Source organism: Phascolarctos cinereus, unplaced genomic scaffold (genome assembly GCF_003287225.1).
Source record: "Phascolarctos cinereus isolate Bilbo 61053 unplaced genomic scaffold, phaCin_HiC Scaffold_2;HRSCAF=192, whole genome shotgun sequence".
In the NCBI taxonomy this organism is placed as follows: Eukaryota; Metazoa; Chordata; class Mammalia; order Diprotodontia; family Phascolarctidae; genus Phascolarctos; species Phascolarctos cinereus.
In genome coordinates, this window is record NW_027555625.1 from 146,095,117 (window position 1) to 146,116,806 (window position 21,690).

A 21,690-nucleotide genomic window follows, 5' to 3' on the forward strand; every position below is an offset into this window, starting at 1 on the left:
TCCTTTCATTTATCTGTGATTAGTTCCCTTTCAAATGTCCCATAGTAACTGTCGCAGACCCTTCCTTCTCAAGTTCCCAATTCCATTCACACTCATTTTCTTCAACAAATGATGTCTTTGCCTTCTTTACTGAGAAGGGAACATCTGTTGTGAGATTCCTTATCTCTCCTACTCTGTGTCTCATAAACCTTCATTTGTCCTCACACATTATCTCCTTCTCTCCACTATCATCAAAGGAAGTGGCATTCCTCTTTGCCAAGGTTAACCTTCTCTCCTAATAACTTTCCCAGCTCCTTTGAGACCTTTCCGTATCAATCATCTCCTCTCTCATCTTCAATTTTTCCCTCTCTACTAATTCCTTCTTTGCCTACAAAATGCTCTTTAAAAAATTAAATAGGGGCAGCTAGGTGGTGCAGCGGATAGAGCACCAGCCCTGGAGTCAGGCGGACCTGAGTTCAAATGTGGCCTCAGACACATAACACTCACTAGCTGTGTGACTGTGGGCAAGTCATTTAACCCTAATTGCCTCACCAAATAAATAAATGAATAAAAATTAAATACTCTTCCCTTGATCATATCACCTCCTCATGCAATGCTTTTATCTCTCCTATTTGTTTGTTTGTTTGTTTTTAGGGGGGACCGGCAATGGGGTTAAGTGACTTGCCCAGGGTCACACAGCTAGTGAGTATAATGTGTCTGAGTCCGGATTTGAACTCAGGTCCTCCTGAATCCAGGGCTGGTGCTCTATCCACGACCACCTAGCTGCCCCCTCTCCTATTTACTGCCAAACTTTTAGATAGTAGTCTACATTTGTTACATCTCACCACCCCCTCATTCCTCAGCTCCTGAATTATGGCCTTTTTGTCCCTATCACACTAATGAAACTGCCATTTATTTTTTTTAATTTTTTTTTGAAACTGCCATTTCAGAAAAGCCCAGTGACCTCTCAAATGCATAATCTGATGGTCTTTTCTCAATTGTCATCTTCCTTGAACTTTCTGTAACATCTGACATTATTAACCACCCTGTTTTCTTAATAATCTCTCTTCCTCTATATTTTTGTCATTTTCCTCCAACCTATGACCATTCTTGTAAATTTCTCTTGCTGTACCATCTTCTTTGTTCTAGGTGGAGGCGAAATCTAAGCCTCTGTCTTTTCTTGCTCTAAAATCCTCTTCCTTGGTCATTTCAACCCCTCCCTTGCCTCCAATTATCCTCTCTGTTCAGATGACTCCCAAACTGATCTCTCATCTCGTTCCAGGCCTACATTTTTGACAACCTTGTCTCAAACATACAACTGGCATTTTAAGCTCCACATGTCCAAAATTAAACTCATCATCCTCCCCTGTAGAACCTTTCCCTCCTCCTAAACTCTCCATTTCTGTTGAGAACCATTATCTTCCCAGTTACCCAGGCTTAAAGCCTTGGAGTCATCATTGACCCTTCCCCCTTCCTTACCTCTGTTTTCCTCACCAGGTAGCAAGAGCTACCAAATCCCGATGGTTCTAACTCCATCATGCCTCTATTATCTATCCCTTCCTTTCCATTCAACTACTGCCATCCTAGTTCATCATCTCTTACCTTGGATGTTATAATACACTCCTAACTGTTCCTCTCCCTACCTCCTTCTTCTCCCCACGCTAATCCATGCCTCACACACCTGCCAAAATATTCTTTCTAGGAAAGAGTTCTAGCTCTGTCAGTCCCCACCTCAGAAATCTGCAATGGCTCCCTATATAGTCAGACTTTTGTAAGTACCTTAAGGGAGGGATTATGTTCTTTTTATTATATTTAGTAGGATGCCTTGCATAGGTCAAACATAGTAGGCAGTTAACAATTGTTTAATTGTTGAAGAGAAATAGGGAAGTCCAAAGTCCTGTAGGTTTCCTGGCAAATATAAATAAATTTGTGAGTAAATACCCAAGGGTATTTAGAGACCCACTCTATGGGCATTGAGGGAGAGAAAGGAAATTTCTGTTCTTAATCCCTCACTTTACCTCCTCCATCTCTTTTCTTGAAACAGCTGATTTTGGAGTGTCAGCTAAGAATTCTCGCACCTTGCAGCGAAGAGCTTCCTTCATCGGGACACCATACTGGTACAGCTAGGGAGCCCAGGGGGGTGGACAAGGTGTCCAACTTCCAAGGGAGCCCATGGCTCCCACCCAGGGTTGGGGTGAGGTGGGAGGTTGACTGAGCTTTGGGTATCAATCCTTAGAACACAGAGGAATACACTAGCTCTTGCCTTTGGATTCTGGCCTTTTAGGGAGAAAGGGGATAGGACAGATACTTGAGAGTGCAATTGGCAAAAAGAGTCCCCCTGGGTAAAGAGATGGGCATGGCCCAAGTAGTTATCTGGAAAGGTGCACAAGATGTTGGGTGGAGTTCATGCAACAGCCAAATCCAAAGGCTAGGTGGAGAATCAAGAAAAGAAGTTCAAATGGTTAGTTTCAAGAATAGGAGACTCAGCAGAGAGCCATGGAGCCTGTACCATAAAAAGGGCACTGATGAGATCACAGTTCATCTCATAAAACTCCTTCCCCATGTCCTCTACCCTGTAAACAATATTCTTTTTTTAAAAAAAAATTCCTAATATATTTTATTTTAACATAACCCTCATTTCCAGATATTGCCCTCCCCCTTCCTCTACCCTACTAAGCTAAATCTTTGATCATGTGATGAAGACTGAAAAATAAAGGGGAGGGGAGGAGCAGATCAGCAAAACCGATGACTACTTCAGCTGTGCCTGACAACATGCATCTAATATTCTTCAGCCCCTAGTCCCCCGCCTCTTCAAAGAGGAGAGAGAGATGTGTTTTTCAACTCTTCTTCTGGGTCATTCAGTTTGTTTCCCTTCTGGGCAATGTTCTTTTCTGGTGGGTCCTCGATATCCCGCCGTGGATCTTAGGCACATAGAAATCGGGCTGCAGGGGCTCTCAGAGGCCACTGGGAGTCAGAGGACCTGGGTTCAAATCCTGTGTGACCTTTGGGTGAATTTCTTCTCTTCTCTGGGCCTCGGTTTCCTTTTCAACAACATGAGAGGATTAGACTAAATAACAGGTCCTTCTTGCTCAAGATCAATGATCCTAAGGTCTTCCTCCCTTGATTAGCCTTTTGGAAAGGATAGGGTGTTTCTCCCAGCCTGGCCCCCAGAAACCAGACTTTCCTCAGGGACCTCCAGCAAAGATTACTTAAGGAAAGGGATAGGGCATCCCAATACATCAGTCCACTGACCAAGCTGACTACCATGCTCTCCAATCTTAGCCCCCTTGGTTTCTCTTCTCTTGGCAACTTAAGGGCAGAGGGAAGGGGTCCAAGTGGGACAGGTATGACGAACCCTTGTTTCTGGCTATAGGATGGCACCCGAGGTCATCCAGTGTGAGACGTCCAAGGAGGCTCCCTATGACTACAAGGCTGACATCTGGTCCCTGGGGATCACACTGATAGAGATGGCTGAGATGGAGCCTCCCCATCATGAGCTGAACCCCATGAGGGTGTTGCTAAGGATCCACAAGTCCCCGCCACCCACTCTGCGCTACCCTGAGCAATGGCAAGTCCTCCCCTCCCCTCTTATCATAACGGGGGCAGTGCTGAGAAAAGAGCGGGCCAGATCAGAGCCTAGAGAACTAATAGACCCGGGGAGGTGCCAGTGCCAAGCAGCAAGGGATGGTGTAGGCAGTCACGTGGGCAAAATGGTGCAGGGATGAGGGAGAGGAGGCAGCCTGTGGCAGGCAATCACAGTGAGGTGGTGCCTACTATGTTTGACGTTTGCATCGCATAGCAGGGACATGGTTATTAGGGGTTAAGGACAGAATTTTAGGATAGGGGAAGAAAGCGTCTGCAGACCTGACCTACTGCCGTGAGTAGATGGTACAACCAGAGAAGTAGGGATGGGGGCCTCCCTGAGTTACAAACTATCCTTTGACCCAAACTATCCGAGCTTGTGCAATTCTCAAGGATACAAATAGTAGAGATGATAGGAGTTCATTCAGTACTTGTTCACTGACTAAAGAAACAAGTCCCTCGGGAAGGCCCCTGTGACTGTTCTTCCACGAGGGCAGATCTTCCCCACCTGGTACCCCTACTGCTCTAGGAGCCTTGGTCTGGACCATGGACCTTTCTTGCTATCCTTGTAGGTTCACCAGGCTCAGAATGCGGAAGAGCAAGAGGCCTCTCCCCTTCCTATTCAATTCATTTTGATTCAAATCAATGACAGTTTTTTGGATTTGGAGTCAAAAAATCTGAGTTTGAACCCCAGCTCTGAGGGAGCCGGGGCAATGCACTTCATCTCTGCAGAACTTGGTTACTTCTCTATAGGCCAGAAAGTTAGACCAGGGAACTTCCAAGTTCTGTTCTATCTCAAGATGCACTTATTATCTCGGGGTGCAGAGCATTATAACTAGATAGGCACATGAAGCCGGGATGGTGGGTTAGTGAAGAGATATAACTGATCCCTGCCCTCAGATCTAATAGGGGGATGTCGCACATACCCAGAAAAGTGCTGTGTGAAGTCCAAGGTGGGGAGAGGTCACTACCTACTGGGTGCTTTCAGGGAAGACTTCTTTAAAAAGGTGGCATTTGGAGTGGTCTAGGGCACTGTTCCCAGTCTTTTCTCTCAACTCATACTGTTCACAGTATTCACTATTAAAAATCAAAGTTCACTTAGACAGAAGAGTGCCACAGATCTTCCCCCTTCCCACTTCAGGGGACTAAGTCTGAAACCTTCGATCCCTAGAAGAGTGAGGCTAAGAACTAGGACTTTGGCCTTAGAGCAAAAAAGATATCACTTCAATTCAGCGGTTCAATTCAATCAAGCAACAAACATTTATTTTTTAATATTTTATTTTTTAAAACTAAAAATAATCCAAAAAAATTATTTTTTTCCCCAATTACATGTCAAAACAATTTCTTAAACTTTTAAAAAAAAGTTTTAAGTTCCAAATTCTATCCCTCCCTCTCCTCACCCCTCCCTGAGATGATAAGCAATCCAATATAGTTTATACATATGCAGTCATGTAAAACATTTCCATATCAGTCATTTTGTACAAGAAGATTCAAATTAAAAAGTGAAAGAAAAAAAGAGGAAGAAAAAGAAAGTGAACAACAAGCATTAATTAATTAATTTTTAGTTAATTGATTAATTTTAATATTTTATTTTTATTATTAAATTAATTTATTAATTTATTATCTGTATTAAGGTTATAAGGACAAAAAAGAAACTATCCCTGCCCTCAAAGAGCTTATATAGGGGAGGCAACATGTAGACACATAAGTATATGTGGAATACATACAAAATACCAACATTTCTAAAATTCCAACTCTGTGCAAGTCTCTGTCGTAGGTACCAGAGACAGCTAGATGACATAAAACACACAGTACCTATTCTCATAAGGTTCACTTATCTCTCTTTTATCACATCTAGGGATCAATACTAGGCAGCTAGGTGACAGAGCATTGGGTCTGAAGTCAGGAAGACCTGGTTCAAAACCAACCTCAGTAGCTATGGCACCCTGGGTAGGTCACAACTTCTATTTGCCTCAGTTTCATCATCTGTAAAATGAGGATAACACATAGCACCTATATCCCAGAGTTATTGTGAGTATCAAAGGAGATAATATTTGTAAAATGTTTATCATAATACCTGGCACACATTATATAAATACTAGTTATTATTAGTATACATGTATTCCATCTCTTATGCTTCTTTTTTCCCTTGGAAAAAGTCATTGATAATAATAGCTAGCATTTATATGCTGCTTTAAGATTTGCTAAGTTCTTCACATATATTATCTCATTTGATGATAGCAACACCAAGAGGTAAGTGCTATTATTATCCCCATTTTACAGATGAGAAAAGTGGACCAAGAGAGGTTGAGTGACCAGGGTCACACTACTAATAAATGGGTGAGCAGGATTTGAGCTCATCTTCCTGACCTTCAGTATAGTCCTCTATCCAATATGCCACCTAGCTGCCTCACTAAGGATTACGTGAGATCTTTAACCATTCATCTGACCTTTATTTCCTGATTGTCCCCTCCACTTTAGAAGAAGGAATCAAAGGCTTTTGTAAGAGTGAAGAAGTCTCTAAACCCCTTCCATACAGAGGGGAAAAGGTGGCCCTTCAGTGTACATCAAAGGGCAATGAGAGTTGTTAGTGATGATCTCTGGATGTCAGACACTGGAATAAGCAAGCCAATTCTTGGATATTCCTTATAGGTCTGAAGAGTTTAAAGACTTCCTGAGGAAATCCTTGGAGAGGGATCCTGAGAGCAGATGGTCTGCCTGCCAGCTCCTGCAGGTAAGCAGCCTATCTCCAAGGTGTGACATATACCTCAATATTTCTACCACTTCCACTGTCTTCTGTTCAAATGGCCTCCATGCCAGAGGATCCGTGTTTTACCCAAATGATCTCAAACCGTGAAGGGAGATCTGAGAACCAATTAAGTCAATTAGCAAGCATTTATTAAGTGCTTAAACTATGCCAGGCTCAAAGGACACAAAGACGTAAACTGTCCTAGACCCTCAAGAAGCTTCCACTCTGTTGAGGAAGATAGCATTGCCAATATCCTCACACATGACCCTCCATCTCCCCATGCCAAACATTTTCATTACTTGTCCTTCATGCCTGGTTACAGAGACAGCAAGCGAGACCTTAGGAAAATCACTATTCCTCTCTCAGCTTCAGTTTTCTCAGCAGTAAAATGAGGACGATAATACTTGTACTATGTATTTCAAGGGATTATTGAAAAGCTATGTAAATTTTTAAAGTACTCTAGACATGTGAACTGTTATGATGTGGAATAACTAAGCATAATCTATCTGGCTTTTAAAAAATCTTTGAAAAGGGTTTGTGCCAAAGGATCATTTTAGTGTATTTTTTTATTATTATTATTATTATTCATTGGTTTCTCATTGAAACTGAAGAGAGCATTTTTTTGAAACAGCGAACCAACTCTAAGTCAGGTGTAAAGGGCATTTCTTTATCCAGCTCCATCCCAGTCCAATACATTTTATCACACCCACCTATGATATGGATCCTAGCTGCTATGTCATCATTTCTCTCTTGCTTCAAAGCTTTTCTAGAAACCGGGACTTGAATCCATTCTGTATTAAGACTCAAGAGTCCTGTGAACTAGCTTTAGCTGTAGCTGCTGCCCAAGAAGCCTTCCCAAGGCTAGGCTTCCCAGAAGTTGAAGTGACCTACATGCTGAAAATTATGGGAAGTTATGGTGCCAGTGACTGGCTTTGTGAAGTTTCTAATCATCACCCAACCTACCTTGCACCCCAAATACTGACAGTGCTACTATTAACCTCCTTTTGTTGTGGTTCAGTCATTTTTCAGTCACGTCTAACTCTTTATGACCCCATTTGGGGTTTTCTTGGCAAAGATATGGAGTGATTTGCCATTTCCTTCACCAGTTCATTTTCCAGATGAGAAAACTGAGGCAAATGGGGTTAAGTGACTTGCCCAGGGTCACACAGCTAGTAAGAGTCTGAGGCCAGATTTGAACTCAGAAAGATGAGTCTTCTTGATTCCAGGCTTGGCACTGTATCTATTGCTCACCTGGCTGCCTCCAGCAACTTCCTAGGCATCATCAAACATCATTTACACACAGGACCCAGTTCAGCTAAATCCTCTAAACTTAAATTCTACACTTACTAAAAGATCAGTTACTCACTTTGGTTCTGGTTTGAGTGGGAGGAAAATGCAAAAGGTAATGGAAAGAAGGAAGAATCAGAGTCTATCCCAACCAGGGCCGCAGCCTCCTTCTCCATTTCCCAAGTAGCCATTAATTCTATCCAAGAAGCAATTCTGTGTGTAGGCAGAGAGATGACCCATTAAAAGTCTTCTGGTCCCCTAGAGATCATTGCATTTTGTAACATAGGGGGTCCTTTTGTACCCTCCCCGCCACCGGCACCCTTTTGCTGAGGAAGAAACCAGTACTAAAGGTTTTCCCTTTGTTCCTTCTCCTTCCCAGCACCCTTTTGTGTCAGAGGTGGAAGACAGCAGACCTCTACGGGAGCTGATAGCGGAAGCTAAGGCAGAAGTCCTGGAGGAGTTTGAAGAAGAAGAGATAGCCTTTTCGGTAAGTCACAGCTGGATGGCATCTGCGAGCATTTTAGCTGAATTGCTCCTTCCTCTGGATTGATTTCCCTGAGGACTACAAGGCCAAGGACACTTCAATTTATCCAGGAAATCCATGGCTCCCTGGAAACCTTCCCCTTGGAAACAGTCCAGTTAGGGACTCTGGTCATTAGAGTGTGAATAACAAAGAGAAAGCAGAGCCGCAGTGAACCTTGAAAATGCTACTTCTTAAACCTAGTTCTCCCAGGACTGTTAGCATAATAACAGATGCCAGGTAGAGAGAGACTTGGGGACACAAAAGTGCCAAATGGATGTTAATATGAGAGCCAGTGTGATCTTGGGCTACATTTTTTTAAAAGGAAGTAATATAGCCCCATGTACTCTGCCCCAGACAGAGCATCACATTCAGATTGAATATGGAGTATTAGATTCAGTTCTGGGTTCAAGACTTTCTTCTTGGAGGACATACATACTGGTTGCGAGTCCCTGGGCAAGTCACCTCCCTTCTCAGTACTCCAGGCAAATATCTAAGACTAAAAGTTGCCAGGCAGGTGCAAATCTGCATTGGTATAGAGTGTTCCCTCCCCTAGAATTCTCTATACCAGTTGTATTAAGCTCAGGTAGAAACAGAGGCCATTAAACCATACATAATTGTCCCTGGGCTGCATATTGACTTCTAATGCTACATATTAATATTAGCTATGTTTTATTGTATTTTATTTATTTTGTTAAATGTTTCCCAATTATATTTTAATCTGGATCAGACTGCACTTAGAAGTGGTGTGGACTGCATCTGTTCTATACCAATAAAATCAGAGATTCAGTCAAAAATATACATACTACTTGTATGACCATTGTGAAAAAAATCGCTCTGTAAATGTTACTGTATAATAAACATGTGAATTGGTATTATTAGCCACAGTTCCCATGCCTTCCAGATGCTGTTCAAGGGCCAGCACTCTGGGCACAGGATTCATTAGACAAGAAGTTAATTAAGCTGGCTTCTCTTTCCCTCAGTTTCCTCATCTGTAAAATGGGCTGGAGAAGGAAATGGCAAACCACTCCAGTATTTTTGCCAAGAAAGCCCCAAATGGAGTCATGAAGAGTCAGACAGGACTAGAAAGACAGAACAACAACAAAAATCTCTCCCTAGGATCATAGCCCTTACAGCTAAAAGAACCATAGGGATAATCCAGTAGTTCAACTCCTTTATTTTACAGATAATGCAAATGAATCTCCAAGAAGGGAAATTACTTGTCCAAAGTCACACAGCTAGTAAGGAGCAGAACAAGGATTCAAACTCAGATCTTCCTTTTCTAAATCTCATGCTTTTGCAACTCTTTTGTGCTCTCATAAGTCCAGGGGGAAGAAATGGGCATTTAATATAACACTTACTATGTACTGGACCTCTACTAAGCACTTGTACAAATATTGTCTGATTTGATCCTCATAAGAACTCTGAGAGGCAATCGCTGTTATTCTCCCCATTTTACATTTGGGGAAACCAAGGCAAACAGAGGTTAAGTGACTTGCCCAGGATCATACAGCTAGTAAGTGTCTGAGAACAGATTTGAATACAGGTCTTTCTGATTCTGCATCCAGAACTCTATCAATTATGCCGCCAGCTGCCTGCAGATAACGGTGGAGTGATTTTGGTCACACAAGTGAGTTTGCATCCAGATTCAGAGCTCATGCTAAGACGCTCTGAGGCAGTCCCAGCTCTGCTGCTTTCTAGCCTCACGATCAAATCATTTCATGTCATTGAGGCTCAATTTCTGGATCAGTAAAAGGAAGGTATTAGAGACTCATCATTTCCAAGGTCCCCTTTAAGTGAATTTAGGGAAGTCTCTTCTAGCTCTTTGATCCTCAGTGCCCTCATCAGTAAAATGGGGGCATTAGACTACGTGATCCCAAGGTCCCTTCCAGTAATAACAATCTATAAATGTGAATTTTCTAAAGTGCAATAATAACATGTTAGAGCTGGAAGGAATGAATGGGAAAAAAAACACTTATTAGGCACTTACTTTATGCCAAGATAGCATCTAGTCCAATTCAGACTTTACAGATGAGGAAACTGAGGCTCAAACTAACTTGTCTAAGTTCACACAGTTTATCAGTGGCAGAGCCACCAACTCTAGTGTGACTGGGACCCAGGCATCCTGACTACTAGACGAGTGTAGATTTGTGACTTTCCATGGATATATCATGCAGTTCCACATTCTTGACTGGGGATAAGATTTCTCACTGGCTGGTAGAGCTAATATAGCCTGGCTGGATAACAGGGGTCTATTACCATGTTGCTCAGCCCATGCTCAGGCTGCTGAGGCTGGACATGAGCAGAGTCATTTACCTAATGGGATCTAGTTTCCTTTGGGGACTTTTTGCCCCCTAGAGGTGACTCTTGCTAAGCACTGCACTACACTTGAATAATTTCAAAGATCTGTGGATGGAGCACACACACACACACACACACACACACACACACACACACACACACACACACACATGTTTCTGTGCCCGCTGCCAAACATAACCCCTCCTCACCTTTACTTTCTTGGCTTGCTGAAGCCAGAAAAACATCACCTGATGATATGTTTTATGTTTTATGTTTTATCCTTCATGCTTTTCTAAGCTGATGGTCCTCAGATCACAGACAGGCCAGGTGCTGTTCCAGGTCTTACTCAAAGACTTTCCAAACTTCTAGGGCCTGCCAGAGGCGGTAGTCTACCAGCATAAACCTCAAGAATACATGGCATGGGGAATGGGAGGATGAGCAGCAAAAGATGTCCCCACCTCCATATCACACTGAGGCATTAGACCAGGCTGGAAGGGACCTTAGAAGCCACAGACTTGAAGCTCTAGAGCGGTAAAGGACCTTAAAAACCATCTAGTCCAACCCTTTCATTTTACAGATGGGGAAACTGAAGCTCAGGGAGAGGTCAAGGGCCTTACCCAAGGCCCCAGAGCTAATAAATAGCAGATCTGGGATTCAAACTGAGGCACTCTCCCTCCCAAACTGGAGCCCTTTCCACTTTGCCAAACTTCCTTCTGACCTTAGCTCAGGTAGGCAGCAATAAGTGCGCCAAGGCCAAAAGCTATGAGCATCTTTTATACTTTATAAACTTCTAACAAATACAGACATTGCATCACAGAGTGGCGCTCCCACTTCCTCCTGGCGAGGCTGTGTTGTATGTACCTGATTATTCTCTCTGTCTCTGTCTCTCCTCTCCCATTCTCTCCTTTTCCCTACCCTCTCCTCTTTTCTTCTCCTCTCCTCCCCCTTCCCCTTCCTCTCCCCTCTTTTCCTCTTCCTTCCTCTCTCCCCCCATTCTGTCTTTCATCTCCTCTCTCCTCCCCTTCTTACTCCTCTTCTCTCCTCCTCTTCCTCATCTTTTTTCCTCCTCCTCCAACTCCTCTTCCTTCTTCTTTTTGTTTTCTCTGTCTTCCTCTCTCTCTCTCTCTCTCTCTCTCTCTCTCTCTCTCTCTCTCTCTCTCTCTCTCTCTCTCTCTCTCTCTCTCTCTCTCTCTCTCTCTCTCTCTCTCTCTCTCTCCTGCTCTTCCATCCATCCTAACAAATTTTTTCTCTCTTTCCTTCCTTAAAAGATCATAACATATTATCCAAGGGCCAGAATTAGCTATGGAAGAAAAAGAGAACTACCCTATGAATTTCAAGCTGTCCAATTCCGCCAGCAGAAGAAACTTAGCTTTCATTGCTGAGTCTCAGGTTTCTACAGTCCTGAGTAGAATTCTGTCCTAATGTTCTAATACCATAAAGTGAGGTGGCCCAACCTGGTGTCCTGGATAGGGAGCAGGCCTTAGAGGCAGAAAGGCCTGTCTCTGAGTCCTCCCTCTGATATTTACTAGTTGTGAGACCCTAGGAATGTCCTTAACCTCTTAGTCCTCCCAGGAAACTCTATAAGATGACATTGCTGAACAAATAAAAGATTTGCATTAGTATCAATGGTCTCTCCAACAAGAGTGAGTACCCAAGGTGTGACTTTGGGCAAGAAGTAGCAGAGAATGGATAATAGTTAATAAACATTTATTAAGTGCCTACTAGGCATTGTGCTACGCACTGGAGATACAAATAAGAAAAAGAAAGAGTCCCTGCCCTCAAGAAGCTTATAATCTAATGGAAGAAGCCAATATACAAAAGGAAGCTAAAATTGGAGGGGGGAGGACATAAGATGTTCATGGAGTTGAAACCAAGCAGAGTAGCTAATGGGCAATGAAGAGTTGGAAGTTCTGAGCCCTCTATAAAGGAGGCTCTGCTTTCCAGCCCTCACATCAGAGGGAAGAGGCAACTGAGGGTACTCAAGGAGTTTGAGTACCCATAGTCAGAATAGCAGAAAGGATGCTAGATTTTAAAGTCAAATGACCTGGGTTCAGATGTCAGCTATGATGCTTATTATGTCTCCATGAGTAAGACGTATGAGCATCCTGAGATTCTGTTTTCTTATCTCTAAAATGGAAATAATAATACCTACACTATCTATATCACAGAATCGAGATGAGGAGTGTTTTCTCAGTCAGTCAACAAGCATTTATGTGCTTGTGCCAGGCACTAAGCTAAGCTCTGGGGGTACAAAGAGAGGGGGGAAAACAAACTTGAAGGTGCTAGGGAAATGCGAGCCATTATTATAAATAGACAGTAAGACCCTAACTTTCCTTCTCCCTTTGCCTCTCAGCCAAGTCGAGAACATAAGCGCACCTTGTCCAATGATGGCATTCCTCCCCTAGAGCCAGAGAGACCCTCAAAAGACAGGAAGTTCTCTTTGGAGAAGCCAGACAGAGGAGACACGGCCAACAAGGGTGTGCAGCTCCTACCTACAACTCTGGCCGTCAAAGGGAATGACTTTAACCTGCAGGCCAGAGAGGAGAATCAAGTAACCCTCCAGGAAAACCCCCGAGGAGATTCTCCAAGCAAGCCAGTCGCTGGTTCCCTTGCTCATTCTCCTAATCCAACAGGACCTGGGCTCAGCAGGCAGAGCTCCATCGGTCCAAACCAAAGCCTGCTTCGGCCAAGAGCCAGCCGGACTTCCAGTTTGAAGAAGCAGATGAGACGCAAATCTGCACCCATGCTGGTTGCACCCACTGAATCTCGAGGTTCCATGAAGCTTTCCTCCAAGGGCCCTTCAGATGTCTTGAAGCTAATAAGACGAAGGTCATTCTTTGGTGGGTTGAAGTCCCAGGACATTCTTGACCCACCAGCCCAGGGGACTCCTGAGCTGTTGGCCACTCAAGGTGGAAAAGACCTTTTGGAAGAGCAGCCCACTTCCAACGCTAAGCCTCGGGCCATGCTAGACTCACAGAGGGATGATGTTCTTCCTACTCCCAGGGCACCCTCCCCTGGGCCAGACACAGTGATGAACTGTGCAATAGATAAGCCACAGGGGTCACAGCTTTTCACAAGCTCCCCAGCGAACCTCACTGGGGAACAAAAGGGACACCTAGCGAAAGAAAGAATAACTACTGCTCAAAGTTGGACCTCAAAGACAGAGAGTCCAGAAGACATTGACTCAGGCATCCCGGAGCAAATCTCTCACCCTGCCACTGCCCACCCCGCCACAGGAGACCAACAGCAGGTTAATCTGGGTCTGGAAGACCCCACACTGACCAATTCTACATCAGGTCTGAAGACTTCAGAGGAGAAGCATGATCCCACGGGAAACCTGGAGATTTCCTCATATGAGAGGCTGCCTGTTGGACCACAAGTATCGAATGATCCCCTGTCTGATAAAGAAAGGAAAGTGTCATGCAATCCTCACTTCTACTTGCAGGCAAGGGACTGGGGACTGCCGGCTGGAAGGGGCCAAAGCTCAGCATCTGGATGGGATGTTTATGTCTAGCCCTCTCGCGAAAGATGAAAAGTCAGGAGCTGAGTGTATGATGAGGCTTTCAATCTCTGCCAGACCAGGACCAGATTCCTGAGCATCCAGGACCCAGGGGACCCCATTCAGACCAACCTGCCCAATAATACTGAAGAGGTAATGACGGAGGATTCAGGACACTACCCATGCTGTCCTCAAGAGTGCTCCAGATCAGGAGACGGACTGGGCTGGGGTACCCAGAAGCCAAAGGTGCCACTCAATGCAATACACTCCTCATACCAAAAAGAATCCTGCCCCCAAAAGCCAGAGGCAGGGGGTAAAGATTTGCTGCTGAGAGAAACATATGAGGAAAAAACTGAGGATGCCAAGAAAAACACGTCCCCAGACTCAATGGGGAAATCAAAGAGTCTCAGAGGGCAGAGGGCTCCCTCTTTGGGAGGGGAAAATCAAGTAGCAACCGTACAGTTTGAAAAGAATGATGCACAGGCAAATTTCTCCAAAGATGAGAATGAGATTCCAGGAACAGAGGGTAATGTTGTAGTGACCCCCGTGGAGACCTTTATAAATGTCATGGGAGATGCCCAACCTGGGCACAGGGACAAGCCAGAGACCTAGAGGAAGGTCATTACAAGGAGCCTGCTGTAAAGCTGACTTGGACAGCAGAGAGCCTGGAGAAGCCAACAGGGTCAGGAATCTCTGAGCCCCTGAGGGATAGGAAGAAAGTTAATTTTGCAGAAGGGAGCTTGGAAAATGGGTCCAATGGGGAATCATGGAGTGAAGGCATGGTCCAGCAGACTGAGGCAAGACCTTTGGAAAGAAAGGACTCAAGAGATATCAGGAACCATGTGGCTGGTGACAATATGCACAACGCCAGACCTTCACCAGTTAAAAGTGACATTAGCCAGGTAAGGTTGTTTATTGAGAAGGGATTGGTATGAGGCTGGATAGAGGGTTTCTCAGAGCGGGCTGGAATAAAAGCCACCTTGCAGACAATCACATGCCTAGGCTGGTAAATTAACAAGGTAGATTTCACTTTCTTCCCTGTATATTTTAGACTTGGTCCTAAGGGAAAGGACCAACTAAAATATTTGCAAGAGTTATCTACCAGGGGCAGCTAGGTATGAAGTGGACAGAGCTCTGGCCTTGAAGTCAGGAGGACCTGAGTTCAAATCCAGCCTCAGACACTTGACAATGACTAGCTGTGTGACCCTGGGCAAATCACTTAACCCTGGTTGCCTCACCAAAAAGGAAAAAAAAAAAGAGTTGTCTACCTGCAAAGCTGGAATACTTTAGACTCATTATCCTGCAATGAATTTGGCCCTCAACATCCTATCTTGGTTGGATGGTGATAAGAGCAGGCCAGAACAAAGGAGGGGGGCTGCCCCCTGGTGGGAGAATTCAGCACTTTCATCATCTTATGTCCCAAGCTGGTAAAGTCAATGGGGATGCAAACCTTACTGTTTTTTTGGCTTCAGGACACCCTTTCCTTCAGGAAAACTGTAAAGAAAACACGCAAGTTTGTGGTGGATGGGAAGGAGGTCAGTGTGACGACTTCTAGGCCTGTGCAAGATGCTGACCGGAAAGGAGAAAGCATCCGTTCTGCCCGGTATGAGAAAAGAATCCCCCAGTTCCCCTTCAGAACAGCGACATTCAGAGAAGTGAACCAGCTTCAATTTGCCAAACCAAGAATGACCCAAGAGGAGCTTCCCCCACGGGAAGCAGGGCATTTATCTGGGCTAGAGAACAGGAGTGATAGATTTTGAAATTATTGATTATGTCAACATGGCAGGAGGAAATCAGAGGCAGATACAGAGAAGTCCAGAAAAGCCAGAGAAAGCATGTCAGTCCCCCAAACCATCGGCTGGAACCAGTCCATCTGCCTCATGGCAGAAGGATAGACTAAATGACCCCCCCCCCATGTCTTTTCCAATCTTAAGAGTCAGAAAATATCAGAATGAAAAAGCTGCTATCTCAGCTGTCACAGAATACCACAGGATTTCCTCCTTTATGCAGTTCGCTACTGAGGTGTGAAAGGGTTTCCCACAACGGGCTGGTATGGACAAACACATAACCACTTTTATCCTCAGTTCCTAGAAACAAATATAAACAGCTCATCAGGATATGCCACATACACTCATGCGCACGTACAACATTTATTAAACATTTACTGTGTGCTAGGCATTTTCTAAGTGCTGAAGATAGAAATATAAGAACACAAGATGGTCCCTTCCAATCAGAATGGGACTAGGAAGGGCCCATGGCTCTCCTACAGTCATCTGCCATTGTTCTTTCTGGTCCCTCCTATTGACTAGGGAGATATTGTTGCCCAATAGGATGATTGCTTAGAGCTAGAAGTTACCTTAGTTGTGTACCACTCTAGCTCCCTCATTCTACAGATGAGGAAACTGAGGCCACAAGAAGGAAGGTGGATGGGAGAGAAAGTAAGAGTTTGGTAAATAAAAAAAATTAAAATAAATAAAAATCACATTAACAAAAAAAAACCCCACAAACCTGAGACCCAGAGAGATCATGACTCATATTAAGTTATAGATCTAATAAATGGGATTGAAACCTGGGTCCCTGTCCCAAGATCCAGCACTCCTTCCACTCTAGCACAATGCCTCTCCTGTGTTGGACAGCTAAGCTTCCTAGGCTCCTGTTTCTCCTCTGTCCCTGACTGAGTGAATGGTTTTCCTTGGCTGGGCCTCAGTGTTTACACCTATAAGATGGATCCATCCTCCTATTCCCAGAAGTAGTGTTTGCAGACATCCTATCATGATTCTGAATGATCTGCTATTTTTCAGGCGGAAGGAGCTGCAGGAACTCCGGCTCCTTCAGAAGGAAGAGCAGAGGGCCCAGGCTCAGCTGGACCAGAGACTCCATCAGCAGAGGGAACAGATGTTCCGCCACATCGAGCTGGAAATGACAGTAACTATAGTTCTTTGACTTTATGTAGAGCACTGGCTTACACAAGTCAGAAGACCTGAATTAGAACTCACCTCCATTATTTACTACCTTTATGCCTTATTTCAAATCCTTTAACCTCTCTGGACCTAAGTCTCCTCAGCTATAATATAATGAGGGTGAATGAAATCATCTCAACATCCTATGATCCTTACATCCTTTCTTTCCTTTCTTTTTTTGGAGGCAATTGAGGTTAAATGACTTGCCCAGGGTCACACAGTTAGTAAGTGTCTGAGGCCAGATTTGAACTCAGGTCCGTCGGACTCCAGGGCCAGTTGCTCTATCCACTTCACTACCTAGCTGCCCCTTACATCCCTTTCCCCAAAAGCAGGGCTGTCCCTTGGTGCATCCTAGAGGTAGGGGAAGTGCTTTGGACTCCCTCTCCCCTTCTTTGCTTCCTATCTCTCCCTCTTCCCCTAATTGTCTTCACCACCACAAAATAATCTTCCTAAGGCACAGGCCTGACCATGTTGCTCTTCTGATCAAAAATCTTCCGTGGCTCCTTATTGCTTCTACAAAATACAAATTCTTCAATCTTTTAAGTCCTTCACCATCTGGCCCTGGCCTTATTTCTTATTATTCCTCTTTACGCTCTGTGCAGACCAACCAAAGTGGCCTATTTGCTCTTCTCCAAGGTCCACATTCCATCTCCTTTCTCTGGCCTTCTTTCAAGCTGTCCTCTATGCCTGGAATTCACTCCTCGTCCCGTCTACCTTAGCCTTCTTTAAGACTCAGCTCAAGGACATGCACATTGGAAAGTCTTAGGTGAGGTCCTTGGTAACTGATGCTTCCTCACTCTAGTAAGCATCCTTTTACTTATCTGAGTACAGGTTTTAACTCCACCAATGAAATGTAAACTCCTGGGCTGCAAGGATGATTTCATTTTTCCTTTGGTGTTCTCAGTGTCTAGTACAGTGTTTTGCACATAGTAGGATCTTTTAAAATGTCTATTGAATGAATGAGGAAATGAGTGAGTGAATGAAAAGGGGGTTTATTATGTGCTGGGCACTGAGCTAAGCCCTGAGGATATAAATAGAAAAAGCAAGATAGTCTCTGCCCTCAAGAAGCTTAACATTCTAATGGGAGAGCCAAAAGAAAAAAAAAATAACCTATGTTGTTTGGGAATCATCTGCATAGAAATGATCACTGAAATAGTGGGATGAGATCACCAAGCAAGATTGGAAGGTGGAAGAAGAGAAGAGTCTAGGACAGAGCCTTGGGGGAGATTCACAATTAGTGGGTGTTATCTGGATAAAGAACCTACAAAGGAGACTGAGAAGGGTAGTCAGATAGGTAAGAGAACTAGGAGAGAAAAATGCCAAGAAAATCTAGCGATGAGAAAGTATCTAGGAGAAGAGGGTGGTCGACATTTTCAAAGGCTGCAGAGAGGTCAAGAAGGATGAAGACTGAGAAACAAACCACCTATACCCCTTCCTCTGTGGCTCTTGACCATGATCTCCCATAAATCCTCACAATGGATCTACCCAATATGCTTTGGGCACAAGGCAGAGTTCTAGCTCCCCTAGGACTCTTGACATTGCATGTAATGCATATTACCAATAGAATACATAGGTAGGTGATCCCTGGCTAATCGTTCACTTGCTACATGACCAGCCCACTTTCTTTTCTCGTTTCTCAGCAATGGCTTCTTTTGCACAGTTCTTTGTCAGTAATGTGTTACAACCTACTTTCAGTGTAATCATTTTCCACACTTTTTGTATTCATTCCAGAGACTGCCAAGCTTTCTGATTCCAAAAGCGCAAAGCCAAACAGGCACCACCCTCCCTATGTCTATGTCATTCTTGGATAGCTCCTCCAGAATTCATCTTTAAACAAGACTGGACAGAGAATTCTAAAGGCATGATGCTGACCAGCTCCCTAAGCTGTGCATACTCCTCAGTCAATCTCAATTGATTTTATTCTTTCAGAGAGTAGCCAATCAAATAACCTTTGGATTTCTCTATTCAGTTCTCACTTTGGCAGCATTATACCAAGGTTTCTCTATTCACCAGTTACAATCCCAAAGCAAGGGTGCTAGTGTTTTATTACAGAAAATGCAAGTACTTCACATAGAATGAGACATACCATAAATGATATCTGAGAGAGACACAGAAACAGAGACAGAATTTAAAACATTTGTAAAGTGCTTTATTCATATTTCTCATTTGACTATCATAACAGCAGTAGGTCACAGGGGCATAGATTTAGAATTGTCAGGTACTTTAGAAATTATCTGATCCAACCTCTTCACTTTATAGATGAAGAAACTAAGGCCCAGAGAAGTGACTGGTCCAAGGTCACAGAGGTGGTACATGATGGAGGCTGAGAGTTGAACCCAGATCCTCTGACTCCAAATCCAGGGTTCCTTCCACTGTACCATGCTTGCCCATTTATAGATGAGAGAACTGTGACTGAGATAGTTTAAGTGACTTGCCCATGCTCACACAGCTTGGCAGGATTTGAACCCATGTCTTCCTGACTGCAATTCCCACATTCTGCCCACCAGTGACAATGAGTTCATGCTTTCTGCATGATCATTATCACTCACATTTATCTTTTCAAGGTTTACAAAATACTTTCCTTGCAGTTGTTTAACAAGATGAGTAATAAAAATATGATTGTACCCATTTTGCAGATGAGGAAACTGCAAAAAACTGAGGACTTACCTTAGTTATTAATTCATTTTGTACTTGCTTTGAAATATAAAGACACAGAATTAGACACAACTACATCCTCAGAATCTCAGGTACTGGCATGCACATTTAGGCACATTCCTTTTCCCTTTATCTTTCCCTTCCTGTGTTTTTTGGCCCTCTTGCCTGTGATTAGAACATCAGCCGGTCATCATGACAGGAAAGCCTTGGATTACCACAGAAATCCATTTTGGCATTGCCGAGACCTGTTCCACAGTCTTATTTAAAATGCCATGTCACCTCCAATAGAGGTCAAACCTGCATTGAGCAAGAGCTAGAATAGAAAAGTATGGCTCCCCTAGGGATTCATTTCCCAGGGAGACAGGAGACCCAAATCATCTTCTGGCCTTCCTTTCTCCCTCATGCATAGGAGTAAACCTCTCCACTAGGAGCAGAGTCAACCCTGTTCTATGCTTTATGGGAATAAATAAGGTGATACCTAGAAAGTGTTAGAACTCATCCAGAGTGAGGAACAGAGTGGTGACCCATCTCTCCACAGGGCAAGAAACAACACTATGATAGCCAAGTGGAGGCTGTGGAACGCCATCACCACCAGATTACAGAAAGGTTAGAAGCAGAGTATACTCAGAGGCTCCAGGACCAGGCTCGACGCCTGAAAGCCCAGCAGGACAAAGACTACACTCGGAAGTTGCCTGCCCTAAGAGAGAATGGGAAAGAGGTAAGGAACTGCATTGTTGTGTAGGTCCAGATCCCAGGGACACTCTCTTTAGGGTCTGGGAGTAGAGTATGAGATAAAGAGGAGCTGAGGACCCAGCAGGCCCACTATGGACACATGACACCCATCACCTACCTGGTGTGTGGGTTAGGACAGTACTGATGCAAAAATTGGAATAATATATAAAGGTACATCAGGTGTCCTCAATGTGATTCTCACCAAGGTACAGATATATAATTTGGGTAAGGTGACCAGGATTTAAAGAAGATGGGAAGAGGCAGGGAATAAAGTGATTGGGTGGATATAGGCCTTCCAACAAACAGGGTTGATATGGGTCCCATTTTATTTGGGACTAGGGGTAGGCAGCCTAGGGAATAACAAGCAGGGTGTTTCTTGAAGGGAAACTTTTGAATATTACTTTTCATAAATTTACATATTTTAATGTCAGAAAATTCCTCTTTCCACGCTCTTAAGTATTTATTTTGAGGTAAGCCAATTCAGATATTAGATTATAGTGTCAAAGCCTCTGATGGAGAGTAATAAATAATAAAAGTAATATAATTAATAATTATTTATTAAAAAATAATGATGACATAATTAATAATAAATAACAAATAAGCACTATATAGCATTTTTAAGGCTTACACAGTGCTTTGCAAATATCATCTCATTTTATTCTCACAACAATTCTGAGAGGTAGGTATTATTATTATCCCCATTTTACAGATGAAGAAACTGAGGCAAACAGAGATTAAATGCCTAGGATTACATAACTAAGTGAGTGTCTGAGTCTGGATTTGAACTCAAGTCTTCCTGACTCCAGGTCTAGTGCTCTATTCACTGCACATAGGCTTTATGATTTGCAAAGTGCCTTACACAGATTATATATTTGAGTTTTGTAATAACCCTGTGAAACAAGAAGTACTTAACAGGCACAGGTAGGTATCCCCATTACAGATGAGGAAACTGGAGCTTAGAGAGGTCAGATGGCCTTTCCCTGGCCACTAGTACCTAGCCAATAAGTGTTCAGATATGGGATCTGAATCCAAGCCCAGAGCTCTACCCATTAGGCCACACTGTCTGTCCTCAGTAACACAGAGAGGATACAGCTTTCAAAGGCAGAGGGTCCCTTTCTTTAGCACCTACTATAAATTAATTTGTGCATCTTTCTTTTTGCTTTAATTCGTCTGTGGTATCATTCTGGGCAATATATTGTTAAGTTTATGGACCATGTTATCAATCTAGCTGGGATCTGGAGGAAACAGATCTTTTCCTTACTAATTCCATCTGTGTAGAGAATACCCTGTATGGAGATGCCATTTACTTATGTGGAATGGCAGTTCATCTATAATTTATAGTCTTAGAGAGTTTCTTGGGGTCACTGAGAGGTTAAGTTACTTCATACAACTAATAGTGTCAGAGGCAAGACCTCAACCCAGATCT

At 43.6% G+C, this 21,690-nt stretch overlaps 1 protein-coding gene across 1 annotated transcript in view; it reads left to right on the plus strand.

The window, feature by feature from the left end:
• Positions 1–21,690, plus strand: part of LOC110209844 (STE20-like serine/threonine-protein kinase) — a 65,406-nt gene that overhangs the window by 30,690 nt on the left and 13,026 nt on the right. Inside the window, 11 exon segments of the mRNA XM_020988580.2 lie at positions 2,024–2,096; positions 3,353–3,547; positions 6,214–6,295; positions 7,977–8,084; positions 12,772–13,839; positions 13,841–13,970; positions 13,973–14,478; positions 14,481–14,819; positions 15,390–15,520; positions 16,719–16,842; positions 20,071–20,250. Coding sequence (XP_020844239.2) covers positions 2,024–2,096; positions 3,353–3,547; positions 6,214–6,295; positions 7,977–8,084; positions 12,772–13,839; positions 13,841–13,970; positions 13,973–14,478; positions 14,481–14,819; positions 15,390–15,520; positions 16,719–16,842; positions 20,071–20,250 — 2,936 coding nt within the window.